The sequence below is a fragment of the Elaeis guineensis genome, chromosome 10 (genome assembly GCF_000442705.2).
Source record: "Elaeis guineensis isolate ETL-2024a chromosome 10, EG11, whole genome shotgun sequence".
Classification (NCBI taxonomy): Eukaryota; Viridiplantae; Streptophyta; class Magnoliopsida; order Arecales; family Arecaceae; genus Elaeis; species Elaeis guineensis.
In genome coordinates, this window is record NC_026002.2 from 6,524,383 (window position 1) to 6,545,495 (window position 21,113).

The 21,113-nt window shown below is 37.2% G+C and overlaps 2 protein-coding genes across 2 annotated transcripts in view; both read left to right on the forward strand.

Moving 5' to 3' along the window:
- Nucleotides 1-1,992: 1,992 nt before the first annotated feature.
- LOC105053458 (vesicle-associated membrane protein 721) lies at nt 1,993-10,671 on the forward strand. The gene is given in 6 exon segments (XM_073244537.1): nt 1,993-2,355; nt 9,635-9,776; nt 9,860-9,980; nt 10,129-10,191; nt 10,287-10,308; nt 10,311-10,671. Coding segments are annotated over 6 exon segments (690 nt in total). The 5' UTR covers nt 1,993-2,165; the 3' UTR covers nt 10,463-10,671.
- A 3,863-nt stretch (nt 10,672-14,534) lies between these two features.
- LOC105053498 (uncharacterized) overlaps nt 14,535-21,113 on the forward strand; it is a 57,226-nt gene continuing 50,647 nt past the window's right edge. Inside the window, exons 1-4 of the mRNA XM_073244382.1 lie at nt 14,535-17,346; nt 17,439-17,567; nt 17,669-17,873; nt 17,969-17,999. Coding sequence (XP_073100483.1) covers nt 14,767-17,346; nt 17,439-17,567; nt 17,669-17,873; nt 17,969-17,999 — 2,945 coding nt within the window. The 5' untranslated portion in view covers nt 14,535-14,766. The remainder of the gene's footprint in view (nt 17,347-17,438; nt 17,568-17,668; nt 17,874-17,968; nt 18,000-21,113) is intronic.

Here is a 21,113-nt window from a genome sequence, read left to right on the forward strand (position 1 = left end):
GATCATCGCTGGAGAGGAGTTGAACTCCTTCCGATTCTATTTAAAGGGAAAAAGATTTTTCTCTTCTTCCTGCTAAAGATCAAGGCCTCAAGCCAGAAAAATCGCTTAGATTTTTTTCTCAAAAACCATCATTGTACCCACTAAAAATCGGGTTGGAAAACTTATTGGAGCCCAAGGTAAGCCTCGACCTTTCTTTGTCTCTCTCTCTTCCCCTTCTCCCATAGCCTCAGGTAGCATCGCCGACCACCGATTTCATTGAAAAATCTATTAAAAGAAAAATCCTTATTTTTAGATCTAATTTTTCGATCATATTTCTCTTTTTCTGACCTTATTTCTCTTTTTTTTGCCTTTCTCTATCATCGATATGTGTCGATGGAGTCCTTAATCGACCCATTGAGTCGACTTGCGCCCATTTGTGAAGTCAGATCATCAAATATTAAAGGATTCATATGTTATAAGGTAAAGCTCTGTTTTATTTATTTTTTTTTTATTTGATCTCCTCACCATCAACCGCTACCATGATCAGTTGTTGCTCATGGCGGTCGACCGTCAGTCCTCCAGTTGATGGCTGCCACCCACACCTCTTTTATTCTTCTTTCCTATTCCAAGAAGGGAGGGTACATGCTCCCCTATTTTGCCTAAGAAAAGAGAAGGAAGAAAAATGAAAAATGAAAAGAGAAAGAGAAAGAAAGAAACAAAAGGAAATGAAAAGAAAAAAAGAAAAAGAGAGGGAGTTTCTCTCTTTTTTTTTTCTCTCTCTTTTCTCTCTCCTCTCTCTCTTCATCTGTTTTCCTTCCTTTCTAGATTATTTCTGTATCTTCATAATTTTCTCTCTCTAGAATTGATCCAATAAAGAACTCTTTTATTAATGATTTTGATCTGACATAAATGAAAAAGATTCTAACCCACAAATGCCAAGCTGCATACTGGCACCCACTTTGGCTAAATCGGGTGTTATTAAATTTGACCACCAATAGTTTCTATTGATTATTTATAATTCATCAAGTTGGTGAGCGGGCTTGGAGGAGGACGATGACAAGAAGGAGAAGATGTTAAGGAGGAAGGAAAGGAGGAGGAAGAAAGAGGAGAGAGAAGAAAGGACATCTCTGACGGAGGAGGAGGGGAGTAATTTGAGCGGAAGGGAAAGAAAAAAGATAGGATAAGGATAATTTGATTATTTTATAAAATGATGAGATGGAGATAAAAATAATTTGATAATTTTATAAAATAATGATATCATCTGATGGTTACGAGATATTATTCTATTAATAAAGATAATTTAAAAAATAATTTAGAATATTTCAAAAATTTGATTCGATGTTATTTAAAATCAAAAAAATATAAATAAAATTAGATTAAAATTGAATAGATATTTTTAAATATTTTTTTGATTTTTTATAAATGTATAAATATTTAACCATGAAACTCATTTGATTAATAGGTAAGTAATTATATTTTATATGTTATGTATGTTGCCAATCACAATTATATATTACATAATTTTATTCATCAAGCACTCATAAAAAAAATAGATGATTATAATTATCGACATGCATAGCTTTGTAGTGCATGTGTTGTAAGATATATTTTTCTTCAAGAGATCGAAGCTGCCGTTATCTAATATTAATTTAATATTTTTTTATCAGTAACATCAAATATAAGTACATATTAGTTAGTATTTTACAGGAAAAAAAAGATTTTTTTTCGATTCATGTCATCCAGCGGAGAAAATATTTTTTGCAACGGTGATATCATATTATCGTTATAAAAAATTAATAAAAAATTAAAAATAAATAAAATAATATAAAATATTATTTATAAAATTAATATAATATATAATAATTGATAAAATATAAAAATTTTTATTAAATTTGATACGATAGCACCGTTGTAATGAATATTTTTTCCCATCGAAGGGCCTCCTCCTTCCATTTTACCGCTCCAAAAATTTAACACAGCATAAATAAATAAATTTAAAATTATTTCCTCGCCGATCCCTTTCTCTCCGTCCAAAGAAAAGGAAAAGAGGGAGCGCCCTCCCTCTCTCTCTCTCTCTCTCTCTCTCGCCCCGACCGTCCCTCGTCCCATTGCGTATCCCAACCCCTCTCCCTCCTTCCTCTCTCTCGCGCCGTGATTCCAAGAATTCTAGGGTTTGGGTTTGGGAGATGGGGCAGCAGACGCTGATCTACAGCTTCGTGGCCCGGGGGACGGTGATCCTGGCGGAGTACACGGAATTCACCGGCAACTTCACCAGCATCGCCTCCCAATGCCTCCAGAAGCTCCCCTCCAGCAACAACAAGTTCACCTACAACTGCGACAGCCACACCTTCAACTACCTCGTCGAGGACGGATTCAGTGAGTCCCCCTCCCGATCGATCTCCCTCCTCTCCCTCGTCTCCCCCTCTCTTGGATTTCGTTTCTTGATGTGATTCTTGGCTCCGAGCCTCCGATCCGCGGTTCTGTATGGTTAAATGCTTCTTTTTTCTTGTTATCTGCACATAGTTAGAGTTGGATCGGATAGGATTCGATTTCTTGGTTTCCTTTGTCACGATCCGGGTTTATATTTGGTAGGTTCGGTTTATTAGCATTTTAGGGTCAGGAGAAATGACGTGTTTTGGCCGATATTTGGTTGTCTCTTTGTTATTAGATCCAATGTTATAAATTTGGCTGATATTCTCCCATTTCGAAATTAATAGGGTCGGATTTATGATATCTAGAAATTTCGAAATTAATATTGGTAGGATTTATGATATCTATAATTTGGGATGGACTAAATGTTACGACGTTTCTTTCCTTATTTTCCATTTCGATATTAACATGGCAAGGTTTCTGATATTTAGAGAACGGATTGGATGACGATCTTCTTCGTTTCTTAGAAGTCGCGTGTTTTGCTGTACTTGTCAATGCTTAGCAGATTTAATATATGTATGCGTGCGTGCATGTACGTATGTATGTACTTTATACATATAGCTTTTGATGGACTGTATTTAGGTCGGCCTCACTGAAGGAGGAGCCACCAAAGCGAATAATTATTATTATGTATTCATGACCAAATCATTGAGGACTGAAGTTCGTGGGGACAGATGAATGCTATGTAGTTTTTTTCCCTCTTTGGTACGAGTTTCATGTAGCACACTACAATGAGTTTGATTTGAGACGTTTATCTGAATCGCAGATTTCTATTATAGCTTGTACATCAGAGGCAAAGTCTTGCCTCCTTTGAGTAGTACTTCTGAAATCTAGAATAAAGCTGACATAAAGATAGCTTTGCTGGATCAATGAGTGCTTTCTATTGGACTTTATATTAGATATATTACTTGGGACAAATGGATTGTGTAATGTTGACAAGACATATATCTCATGTATATTGTGTCTCAGAAGTAATGCATCTCCTGAACAATGGATATTTGGTCTGCAAGAATTAAAATTTGGGATAAAAATCAGATTGAAATGAAAATTGAAAATAAAGAATCAGAATTGGCACTTTATTGTTGGGGCATGAAATGAAGGAATGCAATATAAAGGAATATAAATTCAAAACTACTGTTTTATTGAGTCACTTTTTAATTTATGCTTCTAATTTCATCCACATCTCTAACCTTCCATAATTCATTTTATATCTTCTCATCATCTTCATCTTCTGAGTTTATCTTGTCAAATAATTTATCATACATTTCATGCTGAGACTCGGTAATTTTTTTCCTGTGCCTCTTTTTGTTATTAATTTTTGATGCTTTCAGGTCTTCAAAGTCCAGTTACTTTGCCCTTTGATGAAGCAAACCAAATATTTATTCTATTTACACAATAAATAGTTATGATCAAAAGCAACATAGCTTGATCTCTAACCTGTCTTGCATATGCAAGGCAAGATTCTATATTAATGTACAGATTTTCCTCTGATTTCTATTTGGTTTCCTGTAAGCATGCAACATTGACACTAGATTACTTATTGAAATTGCAATTCAAGGGACAAATTGAACCTTTGCTTTATAAATGCAACCTTGCTAATCAATGCTCTTTTTATGTGAACCCTAGGTCTGTATTAGTACTAATTGGTTGCAAGACTGTAGGGAACATGCTAGTTAATCTCCATCCTTTCGCCCTACAACTGCTTTATAATGGGAAGCATTGTCATAAATGGATGCCCTATGTGGCCTTGACCCATTTGTTATTATGGTCTGGAAAATATGAGGCCGCAGCTTACAGGAAACACCCTTAGGGTTATCCAAATTCAGATAAGGATTCATATCATATTTTTCCTTTCATTGCTTGGCTGCCATTAAGTACCTTTCTATATCCTTTGTCATTTGTTTATTGGACCAATGTTGGCACCGAATATCTTCAAGTAGGGAAGTAGACAAATGGCATGTTGAGCGTGAATAGTACGACATCATATTGTTGTAATAGGTAGACAAATGTTTCCTTCATTTTCATAAGTCATATTTAGTGAACCATGGAGCCTAGGACTGAAGTCTTGATGGGACATCCTGTGGAATATTGGGTCGGGTACCATCCCGAGTGTCGGGATAGGACCATCCTGCAATTGCCCTAACATCTCGTTCAACACGTGTTGGGACATCTCCTATCCCAAGTGTTGGGATGGGGCAAGACACTGGCATGTCCCTTTCCATGGGAAAATCGGAATAGCTTCATCCCATAGGATTTAAACCTTGTTGTAGAAGTTGCTCATTTTTGCTAAAGTATTGCATCATCTATCTTATTGAGGAGTTTTCCTTGTTTACATTATCTCCCCTTTTTTGGATTATTTCTTTTACAGTTGTTGGTGGGTCTTGAATCCCCTATTGTTGCACATCATCTAGTTTCAACAATCATCCTTTGTACGCGAATAATGCAATAGAATATCCTGGAGCTTCAGGAATTCTATATGATTGTTTAACCCTTACATATTGTTTCAAATTGGACCAGCGAATATAGTTGTCTTCTTAGTGGTGCCAAGTTGTAGTAATATAATTAGCTCCTTGTTTGCTTATTTGCCATTATGGATTCAATAAATTTCACTCTCTAGCTTGATGATTTTTGACTGTTTAAGGAAGAAAATGCATAGTCATGAGATAGTAAGATGCATGCAGCTTTAGGTTTAGTAAACCCATTTCATGGTGGCTTAATTTTGCTCTTGGTCAAGGAGGCAAATTGTTCAAGTTTTCTGTAACATCCTTTCCTTTGTAAAAGTTCCTAAAAGCTTGGAGAATGATGTGCTTATTTAGCGACAGAAAGCCTGATAACTTGTAAGGAAAGGACTAATCATGCTATTAGAGAACGGTATGCTGTGTGCACAAAAGGACAACCTGATTTAAAGTGATGGTGTCCACAGGCTGGTGGAGCAAAATTTGCTGTGTTCAGCTTTGTTTTCTTTGTTGCCTTTTTAGAGAACTTGATAGAATATTGTACTTTGATTCTTGTAGGTCGAATAAATACTATGTTAGAGCTTTTCCCTATTAAATTTTTATAATTGTTGAGCATCAGCATAGCTTTCATCTAATTAGCATGCAAGATTGATGGTAATACTTTGTTTGGGATAATGTTGGATTGTTTGCTTTTAGCAACATGTTATGCATAATATCCTATCTTTGTTTAGGAGTTTGTCTAAAATAATTTTCAAAAGTTTTCAAGGTTGATTTTGTATTTATTATTTGGTTGCCTTAGTTGTTGCATTGTACCAGCGTCGTGCTGCATTGGAACCCGAGTGCAGTGAAAGTGAACAAGGGTTAACGAGGGCATTCCCTAGAAGCGAATGCATCACATTGGCTCTCAGCTGTGGTGAGAAGTAGGCAAGAGTTCTCATGCTTTAATTGATAGGTGTGGATAAAGAAGCTAGTCCAAGACAGTAGGATACCTTTAGCAACTTGGAATATAAGGTCGTTGACAGGAAAATGATGGAAACTAATAGATGCAAAAGAGTTCATATAGTTTGCTTGAAAGAGGCTAAATGGATAGGAGAAAAAGCAAAGCAAGGTAGTGAAACAGGTTATAAACTTTGGTATAATGGGAAAGAAACAGAATAGGAATTATTATAGATAAGAGTTTAAAAGAAGGGTTTTACACATGCATTTAGTTTTAGTAAAATTAGAAATAGAGATGAAGGTGGAGTGAAAATTGATGATCATGAAGTGTTTAAGAGTGACCATTTTTGATACTTTGGATCAATTATTCATGAGGAAGGGGAGATTAAAGAGGATGTTATCCATACGAATAAAGGATAGATAAAAGGGTGAAGTGAAACTGGGATATTATGTATTATAAGATACCTACAAAGTTGGAGGAAAAAATTTTATAGGACAACCATATGATTAGTTATGCTTTATGGTACGCAATGTTGATCATTTAGAAAAAAATATACAAGATGAGTGTTGCCAAAATGAGAATGTTAAGATGGATGTGTGGTAATACAAAAGAGACAAAATAAGAAATAAAGTCATTTGTAAAAAGGCAGATGTAGCATCAATTAAGGACAGATTGAGATAAGGATTACTTAGATATTTTGGACATGTATGACATAGGCCAAAGGATGCACCAATACGAGGAAGTGATGTGATATATTTCGAAGAAAAGATAGGTGGAGATAGATTGAGAATCACATGGGATGAAGTAGTAAGGGATAACTTGTCTCTACATCTTTCAAAAAGTTGTGGCCCTAAACAGATTGGAATGGACGAAAAGGATTAATAATGCCAACCCTAACTAGTTTGGGATTAAGGCTTAGCTAAGTTGAGTTGAGTAGAAAAGTCCTACTAGTTGACTTCACGATTATTTTTAATCAAAGATGGATTCCTTAATCTCTTTATTGTTTTTCGCCATTCACGTATTTTTTGTTCTCTTCTAGTGTTCCTTAACCTTCCTACTCTTCGGAACACAATGTTTTTCTTTTGCTTCCTCATATCATATAAATTGCTAATAAATGGCATGCATAGCTTGTAAATTCAACAAATTTAGCTGCCAACTTGGACCCCAATTTCAGAGTTTAGGGTGGTACGTAAAGCAATGATCTTATTCGTTTGTTCAGAACTTCAGATTGGGTGACTGATTTAAGTTTCTTTAGATTTCATTGATATTTATAAATGGTTGGAATTATTTGGGATGCTGATTATCTTACAGAAGAATAAAAATAAGAAAAATTACAAACATAAAGAACAAGCCTTATCCTAACTCCTAGTGCTTGATCCTTGTCATTGATACATATTTAACGTTACATCCTCAACTGTTGTCACTTTCGGGCTCCATTGAATGATCATTGAACATAATTTACAATGGCTAATCCATCGAAAGTGGGTCAGCCATACAACATGCCTCTAAGTTGAGAAGGCTCCACGGAAAGATGTATCAATTCTCTAAAAACATGCTGAATTTCTAGCCAAGGCAACTTTTGGCGAGGACCTGCTATGAAATGTGCAAGGCTAATCAGAATGTGAGGGGCTTGCCTCAAGGGAAATTAGTAGTTACCCTCCAAAATTACAATAGACCTAAAAATGTGAATAAGGGGAAAATGACAAGGTTGATAAAGAGAAAACTACATAGTCTATTGGATATAAAATATAAGCCAGAGGTTTAAAATTGAAATACATACTTATTGATCATCTTCGCACATTCCCTACTATTTCCAATATATTTATGCAGCTTTATAATGGTTGGCATAATTTTTCATACATTTTGTCTAAATTTCTCATTCAAAACCCTGTGCTTTAAAATTTAAAACACATTCTGATGGATTTCATCTCAATGAGGTCATGTGCTTGGATCGTCTTTGTTACCCTACATACTGATTTATATGACATAATAGTGTATGTTTTTAAAATGAGAGTTTTGAATTCTAAAATGTTCCTTGCTAAATTCTATCATTTCTTCTTCTCCAAATGCTGTTGACCTTAAAAAGTAAGAAGACCAACCTCTTTAAAATGCTTCCACAGTATGAACTGCCATGTTTTCTATATCTGCCCCAGTTAACCCTTATGTAGCTGCGCTACCATTGGCTCGTGGTGCGGGGGCTATGCGGCATGGGCCAGCATTACCATGTGATGCAAATGACATGAGCACTAAATTTGGCTTAAAGAGAATCCACGCTCTATCAGCATCTCACCATTTCTTTCCTTTCTTTTTCTTCTGTTACCATAAAAGAAAATTTCATTTTGATTATTGCCATCATTATTTGCACATGCCTCGGGCCTCAAAATTCAGCTACCTAGACAGCCACACATACGCCTTTCCTTTTTCATATTTGTAGGGTGTTGTTATAATACACATAGGGTGTAGAGATAGATCTTTATACCCATGAAAATTCCATATTAGGAGTTGCAAACTGAAAATCTAAATCTTGGATGTAATTTATGAGGACTAAAGATGCCCACATAAGAGGACTAAAGATGCCCACATATGAAAAAGCATGGGTTTTGAAAACTTACTTAGGGCTTGCTTGGATGATTGGGCCAAAAATCTTATGGGATTTGTGGGTTGGGCAGTGCAATCAGCAAAATTGTTGGATTATAGGTTGTGCTAGGCCTATATTCATAAATATCCAGGAGTATCTTTATAGTGGGCTAGCTTGAATCCCATAGGGAGGAAAAAAAAGACCTAGCCCAATCATCCAAAATCCATACAGGCCCTAATAATTTACAAAATGTATAGTACTCGAAAAAAGGTATCCTTGATGGTTTCTAGTACCTACTCTCTTTCTTCTTTCTAATGAGGAAGACCCTTATAAATATAATTGACGAGTTAATGATGGACATTACTAAGCTTAAGCTTTGCTTATAATAACCTTAAATAGTATGAGATATTGCTCTCTTTTTATATTTTACAATAGGGATAAGACACATGTGCATATAATATTATTTTTAACTGTATGCTTTGTGTTTAGACAATTTGATTGATAAATCTATTAGAAAGCCATGGATGAATTTATATGATTTATTTTATATTTTATTATTTTAAATATTAAATATTTAATAAAATGTCTATTCCATTTGTCTATTAGAAGTTTGATTTTCAAAATTTAAGGCAGGTTATTGTATGGTGAAGCTGGGCCTTGCATGTGGTTACTCTTGTTGATTCCTTATTCTTCTTTAACATTCATTCCTACACAAGCCTTATGGAGGCACTCTTCTTGAATGGTTAGACAGTGTCTTTGGAATGATATCTGTAGTTAAAAGTATTTTGTAAAAATAAATCACAGAATATGGTGGATGTATCTATTTTTCCAACATGCTGTTATTAAAGTGGAGGGTTCCAACAAGAGTAATAGTTACATTTGTCTTGTTAAATTGCCTCTTCTCTTCTGGGTGATGGATTTTGTTTTCTTAGTAGTTGGAACTGTATCTGCCTTTCTGTCCTGTTGCTTTTACGTTTGATTTCTTAAAGTTCTTGAAGTTCCGAACTAGCTTTTCAGTATTGTTTTTGGTGCTTGACATTTTTAGTAGGTTTATGCAACAAAGCCTTAAATTCTAAAGCATTTGCAGTTCAGAACTGAAACAATCAGGATTTAGCATATGCAGTTTGGACCAGATTACTGATTTCAACCAATTCTGATGCGGACTACTTGTACTGCAAACAGTAATTATAAAAGTCCTGTAATTTATTGTCTTTTCTTTAAGTAGCTAAGTTTGCCTGTTTTTGGATTTTGTAGCATACTGTGTGGTTGCGGTTGAGTCAGCTGGCAGGCAAATTCCCATTGCCTTTTTGGAGAGGGTTAAGGAAGACTTTAAGAAAAGATATGGTGGGGGAAAAGCTGCAACTGCTTCAGCTAACAGCCTCAACCGTGAATTTGGGTAGATTTCTGCTCCTAGCTGTTCAAAACATCATAGATTTCTATCTTGTGGTATATGGGCGTGTTGAAATTCCAATATTTCAGGCCTAAATTAAAAGAGCACATGCAGTATTGTGTGGATCATCCTGAGGAGATCAGCAAGCTGTCCAAAGTGAAAGCTCAGGTTTCAGAAGTTAAAGGAGTTATGATGGAAAACATTGAGAAGGTAAGTCTTTAACATTGCTGCTGGAAAAGCTTCAGTTAATTCTGCCATACTTATCTTGCATCTGCGGTTAGTTAATTGCTTATATATTCAATTTTTGTGATAATTATTCTTTAACATTTTATTGGCAACCATCGCACATCCTTTGCAGGTTCTAGAACGTGGGGAAAAAATTGAACTCCTTGTTGACAAGACAGAGAATCTTCGCTCACAGGTTTGTATATCATATGTGGTTTGGTTTTGGTTTTGGATTTGTTTTAGTGGGTTCCCACTTATGGAGCTGGTTGTGTGCTTCAATCATGGGTGCAGGCTCAAGATTTCAGGCAACAAGGGACAAAGATGAGGAGGAAGATGTGGTTGCAGAATATGAAGATAAAACTTATTGTCTTGGGCATTATCATTGCACTAATCCTCATCATAATATTGTCAGTTTGTCATGGCTTCAAATGCACATGAGACCATACACACCTCCATTCCCCTTCTGACGGAGAGTATAGTATCTTATACTACCATTCCTGTGTGCGTTGGTGCTTTTGTGATAGACTAGCGTTGTGTTCTCGCATATGAACCCTATCCTATGTCATAGTTTGTCTGGAATTGAGATGGGAATGCTTATGTATTTCAGATGTTGTGCATGTATAGACCATATGACAGAGTATTTCTTATGATAGAAGTACAGGAGGGTCTTGTTCTATTTGGTTTGGTCATTATGTGGTATCCTCGATTGCTAGTCTCTGCTATTTAAGATTTTGATGTTATGATGATTGTGCAGCAGTGGCATCTGGTATATAGGTGTTGTGGTATGGACAAGAAATGTGGACAAATAAATTATAGGGCAAGACATTTCCAGGAAATTTTTTAAGGATAGTGTTTTCTCTATTATAGGTAGCTTGGAAATACTAATCTTGGGATACAATGCCTATCTAAGAAAAATTCAGGTTGTGCTTGAGAATTTTTCTATTTCAAGAACCCTACCCAATGTAGAAGGAAGGCTATAGAAAAGAAAGCTAGGAGATGAAAAGTTGGAGTAAGAAACTAAGAAAATTTTATAAATGGCAAGTCAGGGGACAAAGGTGGTCTCCATGTAGGACATGTAAAGTTGGAGTAAGAAAGTTTTATAAATGGCAAGTCGGGGGACAACTCCATTTCTCGAACTCCAAGAGTTTTATTATGGAAGTTCAATCGTCTCATACGTTCGGAAATGATGCAATTTTAGGGAATTTAAACGTTGCGTACGTATGTTTTCAAAAATAATTCAGCTTTCCGTGTTTTCTTAATGGTGCGGAAATTCTCAACGGTTGGTAACTTTCTAAGAATTTAAAATTAAAAAAAAAAACTTCATATTATTATAACTTCTTAATAAATTATAATCCTTTTAAAATTACTATTATTATGGTTTATTAGGAAATATATATGGCAGCTGGATCTCCTGGTTGGGTATTGTGGAGTTGTCCTAGGTGCATGATTTCTCCGTGTCTGCAGTCCGGCTGCATGCTGGCTTTAAGCATGATTGACGGAGTCTGTGCGTTCATATGCAGCGCGTGGTCCTCCGTTTGGCACGATATGCGGCTGCCGCCGAATGGACCACGGCCACAACCGAGCTTGATCGGCATGTCTCTGTCTTTGGGAAGTTAGTCCCATGTTTTCCTAGCATGTGCATGCGTGGTGTCAATGGATGCTGGCGAATCAAGCCAAATTAAATAGTTAGAGATCCGATTCAATTCAAAATATTCGGATTTGAAGTTTGATTTGATACTGATCAGAGTTAATATCGAAACTTGAACTCAGCTCGATTAGAAAAAAGAAATGTTAAAAATTAACTCAGTTTGAAGACCGGCGAAACTATACTCGAGTTTGAGTTTTAATTTTGATCGTGATTAAAAAAATATAGCTAAAATAAAATATAACACAATATTATATTTTTAAAATATATATATATATATATATTGCATATCTATCCATAAAGATATTTCAATCATTTTAATTTTAAATCATTAATTTTTTACAGCATTATATATATATATATATATATATATATGTTGCATATCTATCCATAAGGGTATTTCAATCATTTTAGTTTTAAATCGTTGATTTTTTACAGCATTAAATAATGTGGATATATATGTAAAAAAAATATCATACAGATAAAATAATATTTTATGAGGATATATATATAAATATTAATTTTGAAAAAAAATTATATAAATTTGAATATTTAGAAGGATTTGCATACAAAAAAAAATCTTAAAGTTTATACGAGGTTAAAGTGTAGGAAAATGACTAAATGATCCTCTTCTTGCCATCCACATCGTGGGTAGCTAATTTCTCACCTGTGATAATTAATGTTGTTAACTATAATGGTCCAAAATTTTCTTTTAATTGGTTATCTTTTTATACAAAGAAGGAAATACAAGTGCTGATTTGTTGGCCGCTACCGCTTTTCAAGCTGATGTGCGGTGGGAAATGGGTGATATTCTTCCTTCCGAACTTGCAAAATACTTGGTTACAGATGTTTATGGGCTCTTTTTCTGCATATTGTAATCTTCTGTGCAAAAACTTTTCGAGGTAAGCAGAACTTATTTTGTGAAAATAACTACCAGGGCAGTCACATCCCAACATGTCCTGGGCCTTCCAGCTATTGATGGCTACATATTCTTGAGATCGCTCCTCTGACTCTGTAAGGCAAACTCGATCTCAATATTCTAGCACCGCCTTCCAAGCGATCTATCTATTCTGTTAGGAAGTAAGGTGCAAACAAGCAGCGCACAAATTTCCTGAACTAGTGTTAAAGGCTACATATGATTTTGATTAATTTTCGAAAGTTGTATTTAAGATAAAAATTAATTACATAGATGAGTGCCTCTAGCACAGAAATGATGCATGCAAAAGTCAGCTATTATATGGAATGCACTTTAGTCCACATCTAGAATTTCTTAAGCATGCTTCTGTGGAAGAAATTAAGGTGGCACTTGACATGAACATCCTACAAGTTTAAGTTTTGAATGATACAACCTGGTGCATATCAATTCAAAATATACATTCGCCAAAATTCACAGAATTGAAAGTTTGATGTTAATACTTCTGTTGTATCCAGTATTGAGTTAATTTTCAAAGACAATTTGTATCGCCCTAATTAGAGGTAGGATGATGAAGATACAGTTGCTTAAGTAAAAATCTATTGAGTAAAATGAAGCTGACAAAGTTAGAGACAATTACAAAAATCTGATTCTCAGTCCACTTCAAATTAGGGACAACTTCTTCAAATTTTTGGAAAACTTTTTTTTCCTTCTAAAAATAGTTGTTAATTGAATCAAAAAATCTCGTTCGACTAGAATTTTTTTTCTTTCTTTCTTTTTTTTTTTACTATCTCTTTATCTTTTTTAAAAATAATCTATCCTACTGGAATTAAAAGTCCTAAGGGATGAGAATCCCACTACAGTAGGTAACAATATAAACTTTTGAATTATTGATATTTGTATTTTTTTTTAATTTCTCAAAATTTTATCTCCTGTCGTGCAACGGTGCGGGAGTAAATAAAAGTGTGAGGTTGGGATTTTTCAGCCTTCTGGCTATCTTAAAACCAGTTATATTTGCTTTTGACTCTGGTTATTAATGTAGCTTCTGCTTAATTTGCATGTACTTTCATTCCAGGACTTTCTAGGACTTTAATTTTGCATGAACAAAGATACTCCCTCAGCCGCTTTACTTATGTCAAGAAAATAACAAGTTGAATTATCGTAAACTACGTGCATGCTTCAAGGAGGAAACAACTAAATAATTAATTTGATTTTATACATCTCATATTCCAAAATGTATCGCTGAATTAAAATATATAGCATACTTTTGCACATCCTCTTTATATTAATGATTGAAGCTATTAGACGTGATCCACTATCTCAAGACTGTTGGTATAAAAAAAATTATATGATTTGAAAATTTTTAATCTATGTATCAAGTAATCAAAAAATATATCTAATTTAATTTTATTTAAATAATTTAATTTTTAACTATTTATTATATATATTAAAAATTTTAAATTATATATTTTTTATATAAAATAATTTTTAGATAATAAATTATATTTAATAATTTGAATCATTCACGTAGCATCTCTACTATATAATTTTTATCTAAACTTAAATTTGATATTATATATATATATATATATATATATATATATATATATATATATATATATATATAATTTTGAAATAAAAAATTGGTGGAGATCGGGTCACCCATTTCAAGTGGGGCATGTTGCTACATGCTTGTGCTGTGCCTATCATTGTTATTATGTTCCGGTTGTCTTTCTCGCACAAGAATGATTCACATTGTTTCACGACCTCAGCCGTTGGATTGCATGGTAGCTTCTTCGAGATGTGTGAAGGAGATGGAGAACGCGAATAGGGTGCTTTGCAAGCGACGATCCAACGGTTGATGTCGCAAAAAAATCAATCGCGCGAACGATACAACCGAATCCTCAGTAAGATATAAAGATTAATCACCGCAGTCCTCTCCTGGAACTCCACCACCAACACCGCCGCGGTAAGTCTCTTCTACCTTCATCTTCATTGATCTATCGTCACCATCACAAAACCCTCTCTTTGTCGCCCATTTTTCTCCTTGTATTCTAATCCGAAGAAACCGCTTTTCTATGAGGATTCATCCCTCTCATTCCCCTACCCTTTTTATTTATTTATTAGGTACAAGATTGGGGTAGGTGGGGTTTTGGGAAGAAGGAGAAAGGAATAGCAAGCAAAGGGCAGTCCCAGCCCTTTTCTCCTAATCCATGGGCCGCCGGAAGCGTAACCCTACCCAGCGACCCGCCATCGCCGATGCCTCCTCCCCCTCCCCGGTGGCCTATGATGGCGCCCAGCGCCCCGCCCCTCCCCCATCCGATCACAAGGAACGGCCCGCCGCCGCCGCCGTCGCCGAGGTTGACGCCGCCGTGAAGGTGGAGTGCGAGCGGGCGCTGACGGCCCTCCGGCGGGGGAACCACAAGAAGGCCCTCCGGCTGATGCGGGACGCGTGCGTCCAGCACGAGTCCTCCCCGCTCCTCCACCGTGTCCACGGCACCATCCTGGTGAAGGTCGCCGCCCTCCTCGACGACCCCAACGCGAAGCTCCGCCACCTCCGCGCCGCCATCGACTCCGCTCGCCGCGCCGTCGCCCTCTCCCCTTCCTCCATCGAGTTCGCCCACTTCTACGCGAACCTCCTCTACGAGGCCGCCACCGATGGCCGGGGATACGACGAGGTCCTCCAAGAGTGCGAGCGCGCCCTCAGCATCTCGGATCCCATCGACCCCGCCCGCGAGAGCCTCCAGGACGAGGCCCACCACAAGCTCTCCACCCCCGAGGCCCGGATCGACCAGGTCCGTCAGGAGCTCCGCGCCCTTAACCACAAGTCCAACATCGCCTCCATCTCCAGCTGGATGAAAAACCTCGGCGGCGCCGGCGAGGAGAAGTTCCGGGTCATTCCCATGCGCCACCTCTCCGACGACCCCATGGAGGTCCGCCTCGTCCCCGCTGCCCGCTGCCCCAACGAGATCAAGAAGGCCACCAAAACCCCCGAGGAGCGCCGCAAGGAGATCGAGGTCCGCGTTGCCGCCGCCCGCCTGCTCCAGCAGCGCTCCCTGCGGGCCGGGGGCGAGGATGACGCCCGCGCTGGCGACTCCCCACCCTCCTCCTCATCCTCGGGAGGCCACCGGCTGGCCGAGCGCCGCAAGGCCAACTCCCGGAAGCTCGCCTCCTCGACCGACCGGATGGATCAGTTCCGGGCCTACTGGAACTCGATGAGCATCGAGAAGCGGCTGGATTTCCTCGCGGTCAGCATCCCGGACCTCAGGGCGCACTATGCCTCGTCGTCCCCCAAGGACAGCTTTGCTTCCGACATCCTCTCGGAGGCGCTGTCCTTTGCAGAGACCAACGGGAAGTGGAGGTTCTGGGTCTGTTGCCGGTGTAAACAGAAGTTCACGGATTCCGATTCCCACATGCAGCATGTGGTGCGAGAGCACATGGGCAGCCTCTTACCAAAGCTGCAGGCGGTGCTGCCCCGAGAAGTCAATGGAAAGTGGATAGATATGCTTGTCAATGGGACCTGGAAGCCCATAGATGCCTCGGCTGCTGTGAAAATGCTCGAAGATGAGCAGCTGAAGTGCTGCTCGGTTCTCATGGATGCAGACTCGGATGCTGGCGTCAAGGACTGTCTATCAGGGTACTGGAATGCTAGTGAAAACTCGGACTCTTCTCGTCCCTTCCAGCATGGAGGGTTAAAGGACCGGGATGTTTGTAATGGTTTTGCTTTGAAGAACAGGAACAGTGATGCATCTGACTTTGATCATGTCTCGAGAAGATGGCCTCTGTCTGATGATACCGAGAGAAGGAAGCTTCTGGAAAGAATTCAAGGCATGTTTCAGTTGCTTGTTAAGCATAAGAGCCTCGCTGCGAGCAATCTGAACAAGGTGAGACAATTTGCCATGGAAGAGATCCAAGGCTTCCAGTCTGGCTCATTGCTGCTGAACCATTCTCTGGACCAGTCACCTCTTTGCATTTGCTTTTTGGGTGCTTCACAGCTCCGCAAAGTCCTCAAGTTTTTGCAGGAGTTGTCACAGTCCTGTGGGTTAGGCAGATACTCTGAGAAGGATAGTTCTGCTGGTGATGCAGATAGCACCAGACAGGGGAGCGAAGTCATTGAGGAAATCACTCTGACTTGTGACTCATCCACTCTCCTTTTGGATAGTCATTTGTTCAGTGGGAAGATCCGTTTGGGAAATGTTGATAATTCTGGTTCCGATGAGGGTACAGACAGTGCTCCAGACACAAATGCTCTTTTTTCTTGGTTATTTGCTGGTCCTTCAACTGGGGAACGACTGTCGGCTTGGACTCGTATGCGAGAAGAGAATTCACATCGGGGTATGGAAATCCTTCAGATGCTCGAGAAGGAGTTCTATCTCTTGCAAAGCATGTGTGAGAGGAAATGTGAACATCTAAGCTACGAGGAGGCTCTGCACAATGTGGAAAATCTTTGCTTTGAAGAGCTTAAGAGAAGGGAACATGCTGGGAAGTTTGTGTCTCAAAGTTATGAGGCTATTCTGAGGAAGCGGCAAGACGAGCTTGTTGAAAGGGAGAATGCTGAGAAGTTCATCAGCAGTAGATTTGAGTTGGATGCTATCTCTAACATTCTTAAGGAGGCACAAGTGCTGAATGCTTCGCAATTTGGGTATGATGAGACATTGTCTGGTGCAACATCTCGTCTTTGTGAGTTGGATGATGGGGAAGACGATGAGTGGAGAATGCATGACTACTTGCATCAAACAGATACTTGCATTGAAGTAGCTATTCAAAGACAGAAGGAGCAATTATCGGTAGAGGTAGTTGGAGGAGTTGTTATCCTTTATCAAAAGATTTATATAACCTCTATATGCTTGATATCAGAGACTCATCCACTGCTTTCTGGTTGCAGCTTAACAAGATTGATGCAAGGATCATTCGAAATGTCACTGGTATGCATCAATTGGAACTGAAGCTTGGCCCTGCTTCTACCTTCGATTATCGGACGGTTATTCTGCCTCTTGTAAAGTCTTTCTTGCAGGTCTGTTTGCTTGTTGTTCCAATTAAATATTTTCAAATGCCTATACATCAGTGATTGACTTTTGCAGTTACACTTTCTGCTGCATATTCTTTGTTTGGCAGCTGCAGTTGGAGGATCTAGTAGACAAAGATGCTGCAGAGAAGTCTGATGCTGCAAGAGAAGCTTTTTTGGCGGAACTTGCTCTGGATGCTAAGAAGAATGCAAATAAGGGAAGTGATTCAAAACAAACAAATGAGAGGTCGAAGGACAAGAAGAAAAACAAAGATTACAAAAAGGCTAAGGATATAAAGGTTGTAACAATCTCGAGTCTGATTCAGTTACTTGTATGGAGGTTATAGTATCTGATGGCTTTAGTGCTGATGGTGGTTCATGTTTTCCAGGCCGTGGGCTCTACTTTTCAGTTTCTTTTCATCAGGAAACTTCAGAGCAATTGTAAGTATGTGACACTAGTTTGCAAATTACATCACACCTCACCATAATGACCAATCTTTTGGGTATAGGATTCCTTTTTATATGCCTTTTATCTTGCATGTTTTATGTCACTCTATGGTAGATACTGGTCATATTAGTTATTCTAAGTTCTAACTTGTGTCTGCTTCTAAAGAAAAGTGTTATTCATTGATTAATTGCTGATTGGTCTTTTAAGAAGCTGATATTTGGACATGAAACCATTGACATGGATTAAAATCATAAGTACTTGTTTCAAACTTGAGTCCCAATGTGCTCAATTTTAGAGCATTCCAATGTGCCTTTTTTTAAAAATAATTTTTTAGCCTAGGTATTTAGATTGACCAGTTGCTCCAATGACTGATAAGAATTCTGAAGGTGATAACTTTTATATTTAGACAAGTGTACCGCCTACTACTAAGTTCCTACTTGATTTGACCCTTGACATTTTCTAAAACATTCTAAAAGGCTTAAGGCAGAGGTGGTTAGGTTTAGCTTAAAAGGTTGACTTATAAGCCTCAAAACAGTTCAAGGCATCAAGCTCAGATGTTTATTTCAATAATTAATTACAACGTAAGAGATATTACACAAACATACACAGAGTATTAAGATTCAGTTACTATGGCAGTTCTCAATCCATGGAAAGTAGAAAACTCAATTTATTGCTGGATAAATATTATTTGTTTATGAATCACTGATGTCTTGCTTTGTAAAAGTATACAATTCAATGAGATTAAACTGCTTTCTTGCTTATGAAAAGCTTAAACTAATAATATTTTATTCATGACACAAACCAATTGTCTGATCATAATAGCTAAGAAAAAAGACAATGAGAGAAAAATCAATGGAATAATGACAGTTTATATTAATACTTCAGAGTACATAAATATTCTCATAATTCATCTGCAGTGGCATTTTCCTTAGCCATCGTGATTTTGTTTTCTTCATGTGCATCTTGAATAGGAAAGAATAAAGACCCAACATGTGCTTGTGTCTTGACAGTTACCATCCAGTCCTGAATCAAAACTAATAGTGTTGGAAGACCATATTTCTGATTAGAAAAGCCAAACTGAAAAGGACAGCCATGAGAATCATTTTTACTCAGCTTAAATCTATTAACCTGGGAAACCATCATAATTGAAGATGATGTGTTTTTGAATCGAGCTCATCTGTAAGGGTAATTTTGGGGCCAAACATGTGCTTATTTAACTGCTGCAATTATTAAAAAATCCCCTTCAGATAAACAAGCAAACTTGTAGAATGAGATGCTATTAAGCTAATGATTTAATTGGTTATGTTTTTGAATTAAATTAATGAACTTGCATTTTTTGACAAAAAATACTCATTAATTTGCCTTCATTAATGCATTCTATAAGCATTAATGCATTACTTTGGCTTCTGACTAAATTATTAAAAAAAAATCATTAATGCATTCTATGAGCATATTTGCCTTCATCTTTTCTTCCTCTGTTGTCATTTATTTGGTTTTTCTCTTCTTCTCCTGCTATATTCTTTCTTTTTTTTTTTTTTATAACTTAGATCAATAAACATAGCAATTATTGTATAACTGATTGTCAAGCCAAGAAAAATCCATTGGAAGCTTTGATATTTCCTAATTCTGCAATGCACTCGTCATCTAATTTCATTGTATGCATATAGATTTCGTCCTCTTCCTACCAATTTTTGTTCACAATTTCCTTTGCTTTAAGTTGTGCATGACATACACCAAAACATTGAATGATTTTCTGTTCAAGGCTGTTCGTCCTTTAGTATTAGACTTGTTCAATTTATAGTTTATACGGTGCTTAAAATTTGAAATCTTAATAATCATTTACATTTGAGGGGTGTTTGATTTGCGACCGAAATCAAAATCAGAATCGGATGGGAATCGGGATGGCTATATCCCCCGAAGCATTTGGTTCATGATTGGAATCAGAATCGGAAATAGAATGGAGATTTGAATCCTTAGGGAGAGTCAGGATAGCGTTTTAGGGGGATTGGGCCATTCCCATTCCACCTCGGAATCGGAATCCCTCTAACCGAATGGTTGGAAATGGGAGTCACCCATTCCCATTTCATTCCAAGCCCAACTCCCCCCAACCAAACATCCCCTATAATTAAAGCAAAAACAATAAAATTGTGCTTCATTAAGGACACTCCAATTCATTTCACAGCATTGACACCTACGGGTCAAACTTAGATTCTGTATTGCACATTTTTGCAGCTCTGGAGTGCTATCTCTAAATTGTGCCTGGTATCAATGTATAATGTGAAATAATCTAGTTGTGTATAAAGGTATAAATTTGATAACTATAAAATTAATGTCATAGGTGTTCTAAATGATATTCAATATATAAATGTAAATACTGGGATTATTTTTTTCTTTTCTTATATGTATAGCAGTTCTGTGTTCAAACATCTGTTATCTTTTGATTCATCAAGTTTTCCAATTGCCTTTCTTACTTTTAGGTCAAATATTATACTCTTGATACAACTATGTGATCTAAGCTTGTTTTGTGGGGTCCTTAAAATATTTAGTTTAAAATGCACCTGTGAATTCAAAGTGTAAATAGCTGCTTGTAGTTTCCAATGCTATATTGCAATCGATCATCTTACTTCTGTGAAATGATTTCCTATGTTGGTGAATTTTTATGTAATTTATCTTTGAAGCTTCATACAATATCTTCCTAAGCCATATGCATAGCATTCTATTAAAGACTAATCTAGTTTTTGTACTTTAAATGGAGTGGACAACGCTAGGCTTACATTGTTTATAATTCAAAATGATAGACTAAAATGGCCAATTTTATTTGTTTACCATTTCTATTTTGCATTCGAACTACTACCACCTTTTCTATATGATCCAAAAATATTGTGCAAAGATTCTCATAGTTCTAATTACCTTTATAATGATCAGGTAGGTGAAGGGAGGAAAACCGCTTTTCCTCGTAGGATCTTCCAGATTTAATCAAATTTGGGGCAGAATAATTTTAAAAAAAATTATCCTACATATTTCAGATCTAATTCTCTAGATCTAATTTTATTATCTGATATTTAAAATCTAAAATTAAATCTAAATCTATGATGAAAGAAAAAGTA